At 34.2% G+C, this 15,604-nt stretch overlaps 1 protein-coding gene across 6 annotated transcripts in view; it reads left to right on the top strand.

Annotated features, from left to right (window-relative positions):
- Window positions 1-15,604, top strand: part of PAPOLA (poly(A) polymerase alpha) — a 65,933-nt gene that overhangs the window by 23,265 nt on the left and 27,064 nt on the right. For all 6 annotated transcript variants that reach the window (XM_017528165.1, XM_017528167.1, XM_017528166.1 and 3 more), the window contains exons 4-12: window positions 1,218-1,299; window positions 3,350-3,459; window positions 3,876-3,929; window positions 7,068-7,179; window positions 7,859-7,948; window positions 8,039-8,177; window positions 9,740-9,812; window positions 11,141-11,261; window positions 12,222-12,306. In XM_017528165.1, the coding sequence (XP_017383654.1) occupies window positions 1,218-1,299; window positions 3,350-3,459; window positions 3,876-3,929; window positions 7,068-7,179; window positions 7,859-7,948; window positions 8,039-8,177; window positions 9,740-9,812; window positions 11,141-11,261; window positions 12,222-12,306 (866 nt within the window). The remainder of the gene's footprint in view (window positions 1-1,217; window positions 1,300-3,349; window positions 3,460-3,875; window positions 3,930-7,067; window positions 7,180-7,858; window positions 7,949-8,038; window positions 8,178-9,739; window positions 9,813-11,140; window positions 11,262-12,221; window positions 12,307-15,604) is intronic.

Raw genomic sequence — 15,604 nt, 5'->3', positions numbered from 1 at the left:
TTTTTTGAGAGGAAGTGGGGTGGTCTTTTACATGCTTTAGTGCTGAATTGAGCTTTGATTATACTGAGGAGTTAGGTAAAAGGAAATATTGACTTAACACTTATTAAAATTATTTTTGTTTGGACAGACATTGTCATTCTTATGAAAAGGGCCATTGAATACTAAACTGTAAAGCTTGGTACTTTACCCTAGTCCCAGGGCCAGGAAGGCAGTTTTTGAATGCTTTCTACCTCTTCCTGATGACTCTACTCTTTCTGAGTAAGAAACTGTCAGTAAATTTAATTGTTTCTGAATTACCCCACCAAAGCCTTTTGGAAATCTAAGAAAACTAAGCAGTTATTTACTGATATTGGCTTTCTCTTCTCTGCTGTGCTGTCCCTTTCTCCCTCCTCTTCCCTTTGTCCCCTCCCCTCCCTTCTTTCCCTTCCCCTTCTCCTTTTTTGAGACAGGGTCTCACTCTTGCCCAGGCTAGAGTGCAGTGGAATGATCATGGCTCACCCCAGCCTTGACCTGCAGGGCTCAAGCAGTTCTCCCACCTCAGCCACCTGATTAGCTGGAACTATATGTGCACACCACCATGCCCTGCTAAATTTTAAAACATGTATTCTAGAGATGGGGTTTTGCATGTTGCCCAGGCTGATCTCAGTCTGGGCTCAAACTATTGGCCTGTCTCAGCCTCCCAGTGTTGGGATTGTAAGTGTGAGCCACTGTGCGTGGCCATTTTTGGCTTTCAAGTCACTTTTGATATGATAAAATTATACTCTAATGTGCTATGGGATATTTGGTAAAATCATTGAATCTAATCTTTTTCTTTAAAGCAATCATGTTTTTCTTATACGCTAACATTGATGATTCATTTTATACAGCATCTTTGTCATAAATAAAGTCCCTGATTCCAATGTGCTCCTGGGGGATTATGTGATCTTCTCAATCAGTCTTCTTTATGGCAGTTTCTAGAAATAGGGCAGAAATCTAAAATACTATGGGTCTTCAATAAAGAATAAACTTCTTTAAAAGTTGAAAATTGTTTGAGTTTCAAATAAGATTGATCTGAGGGGCTGTATTTTTTTTTTTTAGAGCTTTTAGACTTTGAATACCCTTTATGTAAATTTACACTGTAATCTTTCTTGGGATCCTCTCCCCCACCCCAGTACAGTGTTGTTTGAATAGTTTCCCTTGTACTCCACTGGCAAAATAACCATTTTTTGTTTGAACAGAATCTTCCACAATCTGTAATTGAAAATGTTGGAGGAAAAATTTTTACATTTGGATCTTACAGGTTAGGCGTACATACAAAAGGTAAGTATTATTTTATTTCTCCTGGAAAGGGACCCTTTAGTTCTTAAAATTATGACATGCCTGTCTTAGTTACTTGTGTATCATACAGCTTAGGCTTTTATGGAAGGCTTCAAGGAATCTAAATTTTTCAATAAGAGAGATGTAAAATAATGCTGTCTTTTACATCAGCACTGTCCAAAAGCAATATTAAGATTAAATAAAATTAGCTTGGTGTGGTGGCTCATACCTGTAATCCCAGCACCTTGGGAGGCCGAGGCAGGTGGATTGCTTGAGTCCAAGAAGGTCAAAGCTGCAGTGAGCAGTGATTGCACCACTGCACTTCAGCTTGGGTGATAGAACAAGACCCCATCTCAAGAAAAAAAATAAAAAATAAATTAATTCAGATTTTCAGTAGAGATAGCCACATTTTATATGTTCAGTAGCCACATATAAAATAGTAGTAACTGCATTGGAAAGTATAGATAAAGAGTAATTTTCCCGTTGGAGAGCTCTTTTGGACAGTGCTGCTATCTACATATATATCATTTTCCCTCACCAGAAGAATATCACTCTGGAAATCAGAACAAAAATGAATTCTTGGTTTTAAGAAAACCTTGTGGATGCCCTCCTCTAATACCTTTGTAGACAAATTGTAAAATGTAGCTAAGCAAAAACCCCAAAAATGTGTTTTCATAGCCACTGATAATCAGTTAATAGTTTATTTATACTTGTAGTTTTTTCCTCTGTGCAAATAAATACACAATACAAATGTTACCATGGCAAAGAATTATTGAGCTATTTCCTTTCACTGGGCACTGAGATCTTCATTATCTTATTTAGTTCTTCTAGTACTGTTCTCACATAACAAACAGAAATCTGAAACTAAGAGGCAATAAAGCTTGAACAATTTCTCTCAGCCTTCTACTGGCAGAATAGCAGAACAGATAGAACTTAGGCATCCTGAGGCTGTACTATCTTTGGATCTCACTGTGCTGCCCAGGCTGGATGCAGTGGCACAATCTTGGCTTACTGCACCCTCCAACTCCTGGGCTCAAGTGATTTTCAGGCGTCAGCCTCCTGAGTAGCTGGGACTACGGGTACACGCCACCATGCCTGGCTAATTTTTTAAATTTTATTTTGGTAGAGACAGGGTTTTGCCATGTTGCCCAGACTGGTCTCGAACTCCTGGGCACAAGCCGTCCACTTGCTTTGGCCTCTCAAAGTGCTGGGATTACAGGCATGAGCCACCACACCCAGCCAAGGCTGTGTTCTTTCACCATGAACTGTATCTGCCAGTATAGTATTGTCTGTGTTCTAGAATCCTTCCTTCTCTCCATCTCCCATCACAGTGTCCCATTAGTACATTCCTTTTGATATATCCTGTGCACTGTACCCCCTTCTTCCTCTTCTTGAATATTCTATTATAATAAATAGCTTTCAGAGTCAACCTCAGCTTCTTGTCTTTTAGGAAAATAACCATTGACCTGATTCCACATTGATTTCTCCCTTATATGAGCCCAACTAATTGATTTTAATTCTCCTTTTTCAATATTCTGCCTATGTACTTAGTGCTGGCCTCTTATCAAACACTGAATTAAAACAGATACTTTACCATGGTCTACCTCTTTGGATTCTTCTGCTTGAAATTTATTTTATAGGTCCCATTCAGGGGCTTGGTAGAGAGCCTGGAAGCACCAGATACATAGTACATAGAGGAAAACTATTTTTTTGTTTAACCAATGAACATGGCTGTGACAAGTGACATCAAGATGTTGGGTGTATGCTTGAACCTCTCCACCGTGAAAGTACTCACTGAGCCATCTTTCTTTGGGTTCCCAGTTCACCTGGGCCACTATAAATAGAGGATGCTGCAGGATCAAAATATATGCCATCAATTTAAAATCATGTTTATCCTCCATTGACTGGTAATTTTTAATAAGGGGTGGAATATTTTTAGAGGCTCACCAGAATAATGTTAAATAGATTCTCAAAATCAAATACTACCATGATAAGATGCAAAATAATTTTCTTGTAATGTTAATTAGTGGTTGATGGGCTTAATTTTTTTTAGGTGCTGATATTGATGCGTTGTGTGTTGCACCAAGACATGTTGATCGAAGTGACTTTTTCACCTCATTCTATGATAAGTTGAAATTACAGGAAGAAGTAAAAGATTTAAGAGTGCGTAAATGTTTGGGGTGAAATGGGAGGAGTTACAAGAATTCATTTAGTCGGTTGAGTGAATTTTATGATATAGCCATCATTTATTAAGTTCTTGCAGTTTGCCTAACCCTTCTAAGCACTTGGCCTATATGTTTGTGTTTATTCTTGATAGCAAGCCTGAAATCATAAACTCATTTACAGATTAGGAAATTGAGACAAACAAACTAAATCTGAAATAATCTGGCCACAATCATACATCTGATGAGTGGCTGAAATCAAATGTTTGAACCTTGATTTCTGATCTGATTTGTCTGATTCAAGAGCCCAGTCTTAAAGCTAGCTATTTTTGTGTCAGGTGTTTTGCTCAAGTACTAAAACTAGTAGAGGTCTAAATGTAGCTTCAGAGACCCTAAACTTGTTTACTTTTCTTATAGGCTGTTGAAGAGGCATTCGTACCAGTTATTAAACTCTGTTTTGATGGGATAGAGGTAAGGTATAGCTCAAATTGACAGTTCTTCCTATGTGCTGTCACTAATTCTGATTGATATAGGTTAAAAACTTGGTTTATTTTAAGGTTTATAATTAGTGAGTTGGTTGTGATATTAATAAGAATTTAGGCTTTTAAATGGAAGTGACTGCCTGTTCTTTGTAGAATATACCATTTTTTTAGTCTTTAAAAATACCAAGTGAAATTTGGAGCTAAAACAGAAGTAATGAAACCTTCAGATTGAAATGCTATTACAAAAAAGTGTTTTTGGTAGCTTTTCCATATGCCAGTTTTGTGTGCTTTTAGTCTCATTAAGGCAGTAGCATAATGTATTTTTGCAAGTAACACTTTGCTTTAATTGGGAGAAAAGTGTGAGTGCTGAAATATTTTCTGATAGGGGAGGATTTATGAGCTCAAATTCTTGAGATGATCATTTCTCCTTGCTGCTTTCAGTGTATGTGATTAAAGTGATTAGAACAAAGTTGACAGTGAAGCAACTTTAGTAACTTATTATATTACTTTTCTGTACAGAATGGTACTGGAAAGTCACAGATAATAAAGTGAAGATTGTAACATTTTGGAAGCTAAGAAAAAGAGTTTATTGAAGCTGGGCAGAGTCATGTGCACCTGTAGTCCCAACTACTCAGCTGGGACTGCCGCAGGAGGATCTCTTGAGCCCAGGAGCTTAAATCTAGCCTGGGCAACATAGCAAGACTTCATCTCTTTACAAAAATAAAAAAGATAATTCACTGTTTTGCTATTTTGAAAAATGGATGCATCTAAGGTTGCTGCATAAGAAGCTCAACTCTGTGTTTTATGAAAAGTCAAGTGACCTTAATAAGTAGGCATAAAATGTTAAATTTGATAAGGGATTATCAAATTCATGTAGTTTTGATTTATTGTCAAGTAAATGTAAAAATAATCTGTAATATAAAGTATAAGATGATGCCTCATTTTCCCAAAATGAATGTTACTGACAAAGAGGAAATTTTTTTGGAAGGAGACCTGACCTAATTTTGTAAACTTTACAGGATCAAGATGGAAAGTTAGATGGCTACTTAAAGCATTTAATGTGTTAGTTTTCTGTTACGCATGCCATACTAAAAAACAGTATTTTAGGAACATAATATTTTAGGAAATTTAGTAATCATTTTCACATTTCAATATTTTTTGAAGCAATTCCATCCTTTAAAAAATCTCTCAGTTTGTTACTGAGTTGCTTTTTCAGTTACCTAGTTTTATGAGCTATAATCTTTATTTCTATCTAAACTGGGGGAGATACTAGACTTTGAAATCTGTTTCATTGGACAGTTTATCCTGGACCACAAGTACTTACTTGTGTAACAGTACAATTTTTTCCTTCTGTCCTGTAGGTGTGTTTAAATGGTATTTTAAAATGTGCTCCTAAAATACTGTTTTTTTTTTAAAGTGATCTTATAAAAGACTTGTTTACAGCAGCATCCATATTTTTGGAACCATGAAATCATACCCTCAGGCATAACTACCAAATCTGTGCTGTTTTTTAATGCTCTCACCTTTCTTTTAGAAAAGAAACAATTTTGCAGTTAAATTCTATAAGTCTTCAAAATTAGTCATAACTCTGTTTGTTTTAGGCTGTACTTTATTGTTTTTGTTTTACTTAAAACTCAATTGGAAAAACATACTATAGTATTACAGACATAAAAGTTCTCAGATATGGCCGGGCGCGGTGGCTCACGCCTGTAATCCCAGCACTTTGGGAGGCCGAGGCGGGTGGATCACGAGGTCAAGAGATCGAGACCATCCTGGTCAACGTGGTGAAACCCCGTCTCTACTAAAAATACAAAAAATTAGCTGGGCATGGTGGCGCGTGCCTGTAATCCCAGCGACTCAGGAGGCTGGGGCAGGAGAATTGCCTGAACCCAGGAGGCAGAGGTTGCGGTGAGCCGAGATCGCGCCATTGCACTCCAGCCTGGGTAACAAGAGTGAAACTCTGTCTCAAAAAAAAAAAAAAAAGTTCTCAGATATAATGGGATCTCTTTATTGAGGTATTTTTGGCTAAATATGAGGATGCTTGCCTTATATTTGTGTACTTTTAAGTTCTCATATATAATGAAATCTCTTATTGAGAGGTATTTTTGGCTGAATATAAGGCGATTTGCATTACAATTGGGTACTTTTTAGTATGTAATCAGTTTATAGTTCATATAGATGAAGAGCTAAACAGTTAGCTTTAATTCAGTATATATAGCAGACTTAATGTATCCGGTAGATGCATTTAACAAACTTAATACATCAAACTTAATAATTGTGACTAAACTGATAACTATGTACGTATACATTTCCATTTCTATTTTTAAAATATTACGATGTTTTTGTTGTTGGTTTTTTTTCCCCCACTGAGACAGGGTCTCACTTTCCCAGGCTAGAGCAGTGGTGCAATCACAGCTCACTGTAACCTCAACCTCCTGGGCTCAAGGGATACTCCTACCTTAACCCCCCAAGTAGGTGGGATTACAGGCACTTGTCACCACACCTGGCAGTAGTTAATTTTTTTGTACAGATGGGGTCTCACTCTGTTGTCCAGGCTGATCTTGAACTTGTAACCTCAAGGAGTCTTCCTGCCTTTGCCTCCCAAAGTGCTGGGATTGCAGGTGGGAGCCACCACCCCTGGCCTATACTGCCATGTTTTAAAATGATCTGATTAAAGTACCTATGATATGAAATAATATAGTTTGGGCTTTTGCCAGGGACATTGTTATGTTTATAGTTAATGAGACGATCCTGCCTTTAAGGAAAATTAGGTTTTTGTTCTGCTGTTTTGTTTCCAATCAGGATTTTACTCCTGTTACTTAGGCTGGAGTGCAGTGGCACAATCTCGACTCACTGCAACCTCCGCCTCCCAGGCTCAAATGATTTTCCTGCCTCAGCCTCCCATGTAGCTGGGACCACAGGTGCGTGCCACCATGTCTGGCTAATTTTTTTTGTATATTTTTGGTAGAGATGGTGTTTCTCCATGTTGCCCAGGCTGGTCTTGCTCAAGTGATCCACCTACCTTAGCTTTCTAAAGTGCTGGAATTTTTTTTTTTTTTTTTTNTTTTATAGAAATGCCTTAAAAGTAGTTTGAAAGATACAGAATTTTGTTTTGTTTGTGTTTCAGATTGATATTTTGTTTGCAAGATTAGCACTGCAGACAATTCCAGAAGATTTAGACCTACGAGATGACAGTCTGCTTAAAAATTTAGATATAAGATGTATAAGAAGTCTTAATGGTATGAGAAAGCCTGCTTCCTTTTCTGTCTTTCGGTTTTTGTCAGATATTAGTTATTTTTACATAAGTTTTCTATTGAAGCTTTTAATAGCTATATTGTTAACCCAGTAGTGAGTTAAACAAAATGTGCTTTACCCAATAAACTACAGAAGAGTAGTAGTTTATTTCACTCTTTAGTATTTTATACTGTATTTCTTCTGTCATTTATGGTACTCAGGACACTGAGAAAGACCATCTGACTTTTGTACTCTGTTGTTAGTGATTTAGGTTTCACTGCCTAACCCGAATTAATTTTGATCCTGTTATTCTTTAGTAATGCTATTAGCGTTGCTGAGGTCAGAATAGCCACTTTGGCAAAATTTTATATTACCGTAGCTTGTTACTGTGCTCTTGAAGAGCAATTCTTGGAAACTTGAGTGGATTAAGTCCTCCTCAGTATATGTGGAAAGTTTTAATTGTGAATCTAAAGTTTGAAATTAGGCAGGTTACAGTTTACTTTGATGAGTGCTTATGATAGGAGATAAATGCTTCAGATTTTGTTTTTTTCCCTCTTTTATGAATTAGCTTTACTGGTTCTACCAAATAAAAATTTATGTTTAATTTTAATCTCAGGAAATTTGGAAGCATTATTAAACTTTTGATGATTTAATGTTCTGTTTCTTTTTCCCCCTATTAATCAGGTTGCAGGGTAACCGATGAAATTTTACATCTAGTACCAAACATTGACAACTTCAGGTTAACTCTGAGAGCTATCAAACTATGGGCCAAACGTGAGTTCAGAATTTGTTGGCTAGCTTATTAAAAATGTTCAAACTTTTGTTCAACACTAACTTATTTTTTTGCTTTTCCCTTATCAACAGGCCACAACATCTATTCCAATATATTAGGTTTCCTCGGTGGTGTTTCCTGGGCTATGCTAGTAGCAAGAACTTGCCAGCTTTATCCAAATGCAATAGCATCAACACTTGTACATAAATTTTTCTTGGTATTTTCTAAATGGTATGTGTTTAGATTATATTAAAATAAAATTGATTGTAGACACTGAAGTTTAGTCTTATTTCTATGACATTTCTGCAGCTGGTTTCAGATTCAAATTTCAGTTCATGATGTAGTCATTTAGGTAGCCTTGGAGATCACATTCCATATAAAATGGCAAACTGAAACTCTATCTTTTTTTTCCCCTAGTTTTGCCAGGATAGTAAGGCAGTATTCTATTTATACTTACTTGCATGAACTTATCCTCTGAATAAACTGAATTTTAGCAGCTAAGATCCAATTTATTGATTGGTTGGGAAATCAGTTACTGTACTTTTGGATAAAACTTGTACATACCACCTCTTTCACTCTTTGAATTCTCTGTCTATAGGCCATTAGTTTCCTGTGACTGTTTTTTTTTTTCTTTTTGCTTTCAGCGTTTATTTTGGCCAAATATTAAATTTATGAATTTTAATAATCTTTTAAAAAATAATTAACATTAAGTGATTCAGGACAAAAAAAGCAATTTGAGATTTTTGAGATTAGTCATTAATCCAGGAGAGTTTTTTTTTTTTTTTTTTTTTTTTAAAGTTTTTTCTTTTTTTTTCCACATTTGTCAAATATGATTTAAGAAAAGTGGGTAAAATATTACTGCCATTTCATATTAATTGCCTTGGCCCAAAAGGTAAGGGTGCTTGGTTTTTAATTAAATTAAAAACCATTCCTGTGCTTGTGAACTTCTGCTCCTCCCTCTGCAAAAGAGATATTCTTTTCTAGTAATTTTATAAAAATTAGAGTTATTTGAAACATTTTAGAACTGTTTTCAACTGGAGGAAAAAATAAAAAATTTAGAACCATGCCACACTTTTCAGTACACATTCTGCTATTTCGGGATTTAGTAGCACTTACAATCAGGTGTGATAAGATTGAAGAATGTCAGAATTTCTCTTAATGCTGCACATATATAAGCAAATAATTTTTTTAAGAAGCTACGCTTGATGTTAAGAATGGCAAGTGTTCTCCAGTTTTTACCTCTTTTATAAGGGATGAAAGTAGCTAGTTTATAGAACACATATGAAAATGTGTTTTTGCCACAAGATTTTCCTACTACACTTACTCGTCTTACAACCTTTAAGTCATGAATCCTAGTTAATTTTTATAATTATTTGTACTCCTTTGACTATGATCAGAAGTAACTTTTAAAATTCTCGATTGACTTTGGATGGAACTAGTATAAAGGCAGGAATTTTGTCTTTCAGTGGAGATATATTCTGTTCAAGGCGGAAGTGGACACATCATTATTTTGGGATGGTACTTCTTTATTTAGTCCTTTTAAAGTTCTTTCAGTGGTAGAGAATGTATTTGGTTTCAGTCTAAGAAGGCTACCAAATGGTTTAAGTTCATTTCATAGTTAGGAGAAAAAGATATGGAGTAGTCTAATGTCGTCAGAAAGGAATAAAACGTTATATATACCAAGAGGGCAGAATGAAGAAGGATCACATTTCACAAATGCTGTATGTTTAACAAAATACGTTTAGATGATAATATCCAATAGTCTTATCAAGTGCTACAATCTTTTTAAACAGGGAATGGCCAAATCCCGTGCTATTGAAACAGCCTGAAGAATGCAATCTTAATTTGCCTGTATGGGACCCAAGGGTTAGTGTATTATTTTTTCCCCTACCAATTCACACTGTGCAATAACAAGTAAAAATCATCTGCATAAACTTCAGGGAAACTTTCCAACCTTTTACTTATGAGTGGTCATGTCCGTATTATACTTTCTTTTAGATAACCTGAACTATAATTGTCCTCAAGTATAATTGATGTGAGAAGCATAATTATGTACCCTGTAAACCACATTTAATTGTACATAGTTTTTAATACAGATTTTACTAACATTTTAATTTTTTCTATATAGAACTACCTTGTAAGTCAAAGTTGTGTGGGCGTTTGTGCTTTAAAAAAATAAAAGGATACTAAAAATCCCTGTATTTTTTTATTTTATCTAAGTATTTTCCTAAAGTTGGTTTGTTGTAGGAAAGCTGTTATTTAATGTTTACATGTGGCATATAACTTCTAAGCAGTCTCACTTTAATAACCATGATGTAATTGTAAAAATTGGTTTAGATATTTCAGAGATTATAAAAACATGGTTGGGCTAAAGAAGACCTTCCATTCTGTTTCTTGGGAAGTTACGACATTTACCGCTTACTCATTTTAAATGTTAACAGCTTGCACTTTATAAACTGATAGGAGAAATTTAGGTTTGAATAGATTTTTTAAGTTTATGAAATCCTATTTTTCTAAATTAATTTATCTTACAATAATACCCCAAATTTTAAATTCTGTTGAATTACATCAAGCTATGCATTTTCAAGTCTTCCAAACCTCAGGGCATTTACTTTTAGAGGATTCGAATTTACAACTTCCTTTGTGGAAATGTACCACTTATTGGTATACAGATTTAAAATTAACAGTAAATCATTTCATTATCTCCTAACATATCAACATGGACAATGTAGTTTCACTATGTGTTAATAAGCTCAAACTTCTTAATAATTTAAGGGTATATTAAGAACTTAAGTTTCTATCTTGTTTAAAATTAGCTTTACAAAACATACTATAGCGTTACATGTCTCTAAAGGTAATTGTATGTGCATCCCCATTTCTGTTGTTGAATAAAGAAAAACAACATCAGTAGATTCCCTAGCAGAACTTTTTTTTTTTTTTTTTTCGTTCAGCAGGCACACTTTATAGTAAGGTTGCCAAAATCCAAATAGAAACGAATCATTAGTTTAGACGAAATCTTTGATACTATAAAAAATTCTTGTAAAAACAGTGTCTCTCTACATGGTTTTTCTTTCTCAACTCCAGCTATGAATGAAATAAAATATAATCATTGGTTCAGTTTAACAAGGGGTAAAAAGCCCAAGTATCTGTTGCATATGTACTTGAAGAAACTGATTGGCTGTTGTTGTATGTAGGTAAATCCCAGTGATAGGTACCATCTTATGCCTATAATTACACCAGCATACCCACAACAGAACTCCACGTACAATGTGTCCGTTTCAACACGGATGGTCATGGTTGAGGAGTTTAAACAAGGTAAGTGTCTATCCTTATGCTCTGCTTTATACACGAAGGATTTACATACCATTGTAGACGCAGTAGTCAGCTGTGCAACTTAAATTGAAGAAGGATTCACTGAAGTGGATTTTGGTGTTCATTTGTTTATTACAGTATATGTTTGAGAACTGACTTCAAAAAATTCCTTTTAGGCAATTTATTTTTTATAACAAGTTGGAAGATTAACCAACTAAAACCAGTAGGCTGGTTGAGTTCCATACTATTGCTTTATAAAATTATAAATGATAACAGTTTGTCTACACTGGTGAAATGAGAGATGTTTTGCAGGCTGCATACTCCTGGGACAAACTTTGAGCAGGAATGAGGCCATACCACCCAATTACATTCCATTATTTTGGAGGAACCTTTTAACTTTTGACCCCTAGTTGTACTGTTAATTTGAACATATAGCTATTACTAAATAGTCTTTGAGAGAAGTAACTGGAACAAGATTGTTTGGTTTGACTGAAAATGGTGAAGGAAATAGAATCAGCTGTTTGACTACTAGCTGTAAATTCAGAAGCTTAAAATTCCTGAGCATTTTAATCTGTAGCCTAAAGAGGCGCATCAAGGGAAGATGCCTCTATCCCTTTAGAAACAACAGGGAAACTTGTTTTTAGGAAGGCAAGAAGCAAAATATATTGGAAATTTTTCCTTGTCGGGTAACTGTGGTGTTTCAGTTTTAAGAAAGAAGGTCACTCTATCAGGATGGCATTTTAGAATAGTCATACTTTACCAGAAACCTGGTTCTCAAAAAATCTTCCAGCTTTTTAAAAAAGTATGTATGTAAGAATATGCTCTAAAATCATAAGCTAAACCTATACATGTTAAAATTCTGGTTTTAGGATTATAGTGAGTGCATGTGGTATGATTAAGATTATTAAAAATTCTAGATTGTAGACCGAAGTATGCAAACATCTTAATATGTTTTTAATTTAGGTCTTGCTATCACAGATGAAATTTTGCTGAGTAAGGCAGAGTGGTCCAAACTTTTTGAAGCTCCAAACTTCTTTCAAAAGTACAAGTATGTATTTTAAGGCATGTCGGACATGTTGCTCTCTTAAGTAATGGTTTAATGGTAGCATATATGACATTTCTTCTTTAATGTTTTGGATTTTCCTTTAAACATCTTCTGTAGAATTACCTTTCCTGTCACAAGGACATGCTGTTTTTAGTGAACTCCTTAGTTTTTTTTTGGTTGAGGTAATGAATGTGAAGCCCCTATGGTTTTTCTGCCTGATCTAACTGAACTCCTGCTATCTTTGTAGCAATATCAGTTCATAGGCATATATCAGTCATGACAAAAACAGTAAATCTCTATACATTGGCAAGTGGATGCACTGTTAAAATTTGTAGTTAATATTCTTTACTAAGAAACTATTTTCATCTAATTCTGGAAACTTCGTTAATCATTAAGAATCTTTAAAACAAAGACAAAGCTGATAAAATGTCAATAGGTAGCCAATTAAGTGTTTTCAATAAACAGCACATTTTTCACTTGCCATTTCCCCCCAGTGTTAATAAAGCCCCTTCAAATATTTCTACAGCTAGCTTTCATGAATCTAAATGGGTGTTAATAAATTTTAATTAATGGTTTAAATATAATGGTTTAATACCTTAGTACAGGTTAAAAGCTTCGTTGTGTTAGTTTTGATGAAAAATGTAAGTTATAATAAATCTTATTTTAAAAAACAGAGAAACCATGGACTTGAACTTTTATTTGCCCTGGGCTGAAAATTTGCCAAAGTCCTACTTAAATTTTTTTTTTTAATGCTTGAAACTTTTCTGACCATTTGATCTTGTGTTGGATTGTGTTTTGTAATAATCTAAGCAAGATTGCTTTATGGTATTCCCCAATTAAAAGCAAGAATGATGACCTTCATGATGTCTCTGTGTTTTGTTTCCATATCTTTTGCATGAAAAAGCAATAACGGAGCCAGTAATTGTGTTCTGGGAGCACTGTGTTGTCAGTAAAACTTAAAATAGCATAATCATTAAATACTCTTATTTTACTACGAATTCCCCCATAAACTGTGATTTCTGTTTGGCAGATAATTTTTGTTTTTATTTTAACCAATGTAGAGGAAGTACCTTGGAACATTTAAGCTAATAAACATGTATATTGATACTTTAAGAACTATGATATAAAAGAGACGTAGTTACATGTAGGGAGAATAATAAAGGAATTGGTTTTACACTAAAGTATTAGTACAGTATCCCTTAATTCCTGGAATCAGTGATGAAGCTAGATTCAGACTTTTTTTCTCTTTACTTTCTTATAGGACTAAGATGGGGCTTCCTTGACTTTAAGAAAGATTAATACTGAAATTGAACAGACCTTGATAGAGTCATATTATTTGAACAAATTCACATTATTAGAACTTTGGTGCTTTTTCTAAAACTTGCTTGAGTTTCTTTCAAAAGTTTTAAACTGTACATCAGTCCTTGCTGGATAGTACCTGTAAGTTCTTTGGTTCAAAGATATATTACTAATTTTTGCTGAATTTTTTGTGAAATAATCAAATTTTTTTAGGTTGTAAAAAAGGAAGTAGCGACAAATGGAGGAAATTATATCAGAAAAATTTACATTTCAGCTGCGTATCTTGTGAAAACTTGAAAATATGATAGTGGGCCAGTTTTATTCACACCAAATTCTGTTTATATTTCTAATTATTCTCCAGAGATTTGCCTCTTTGAGATTAGGCTTTTGGGGGTATTCGCAGATTTGAATTTTTAAAAACACATCCTTACATAAAATACCCCAAAGATTGACAATACAACCAAATGGAAATCTTTAGTTTTCTTTTGAGTCAAAGTTGATCCTGAAATATTGTCACTTGATATGTGCAGGATTTTAAGTCATGTGAAATATACCTCACATTCTTGGAAGGAGCAGAACCATGGAGAAAAATCTAATTTGTCTTAAAATGCAAACTAATCATCTTCCAGAAAGAGATATCAGTGTTCCTTAAGAAAAAGGGTTAACATTGTGAAATTTTTGGAGTTCTAAGAAAATAGCTTTTTTACTGCCTCCTTTGAGATAATTCAAGTTAACATGTAACTAGCAAGAAATCACTAACCATAGGAAATGTGAATACTTCAGGTGTTAGAGTTCCCTAGGAATAAAGGAAAAGCATTAGGAAAACCAGTGTATTCTCTAAGATTATTCTATAATTTTATGTGTGTATATAGTAACTTGACCGTCAAGTTTGTTTAAAAAATAAAACCAGGAAACTAAATCTTGGTCTTGAATTACTTAAATACAGAATTGTAAGCATTTTTGACTAAGATATGCCAGTTTTTTATTGTACATATGTGAGTTACCTTCCCAGGTGAGTTGAAATGGTCAAGAGGTTCACTTAGAGAATTTGTTTTGCAAATAGCAATTCGGTAATGAAGTAAAATGTTTTTAGGTACTTTACATAAGTTCTTATTTTGGGATACTTTTTTTATAGTTTATTTTTAACTTTTTAAACTCTTTATTAGAAACTATTTAAATTTGGGGGAAAAGGTAATGGCAATTGCATTGAAACTTCAGATGGAGGCATTTGAGCATCATAAGCATGACAGTCTTAAACATAGCAGTTGTGAAATAGGGAACCATGCTTTTTGGTACATCAACAAAATGCAGTTTAATTTAGATGTACACTAGGTTTCTGTGGTCTGATAGGGACCTTAAGAATTGAGTATTCTGGTTTTAAAAATCAGAGATAGAGGTATTTAGAGAAGTTGGAATTTTCTAGATGAATTCCTAATGACTCAAAATTTTTGCAGGTTAATTTTATTAAACTTAACTATTGCATTTTATATCTTCCAACTCAAATTTGTTTAAATGTGTCTGAGTAAAGGACATTTAACTTCAGCATAAATACTTGTTAGAATTGCTTAACATTTCTACCTATATGTGAATACATGTATTTGTGTGTAAGATAGGTATAGAGTAGATACTCTTTCCCTTTTGGATTTCAGTAAGAAGTAATATTGAACTCTAGTACTCAAAACTTGGAATTGCAAACTAAATTATATCCAAATGGATTGTATATTTTCCTTGTATAAATAAAGAACATTATGTATCATTTAAGGTTTTGTTGAAGACAAAGGTGGCTGTTAAGAATTTCCATTTTAATAATGTGTTTTAAGAGTGATCTAGAGACTGGGGGAGTTTTGTCTTTGCCCTTAGATGGACCCAGATAGCTTTGTGTTTTTGTGTACATGTCTGATTTTTATACTTCGTCTCCTGTTACAAGTTGTGCTACTTTTGTGAGAGAGCTCATCTTCTTTACTTTTTTTTTTTTTTTTTTTTCGTTCAGCAGGCACACTTT

This window comes from Cebus imitator, unplaced genomic scaffold, assembly GCF_001604975.1.
Source record: "Cebus imitator isolate Cc_AM_T3 unplaced genomic scaffold, Cebus_imitator-1.0 Scaffold52, whole genome shotgun sequence".
Classification (NCBI taxonomy): Eukaryota; Metazoa; Chordata; class Mammalia; order Primates; family Cebidae; genus Cebus; species Cebus imitator.
Note: the sequence above shows the minus strand (reverse complement) of the source record. Positions and strands in the feature narration are given on the sequence as shown.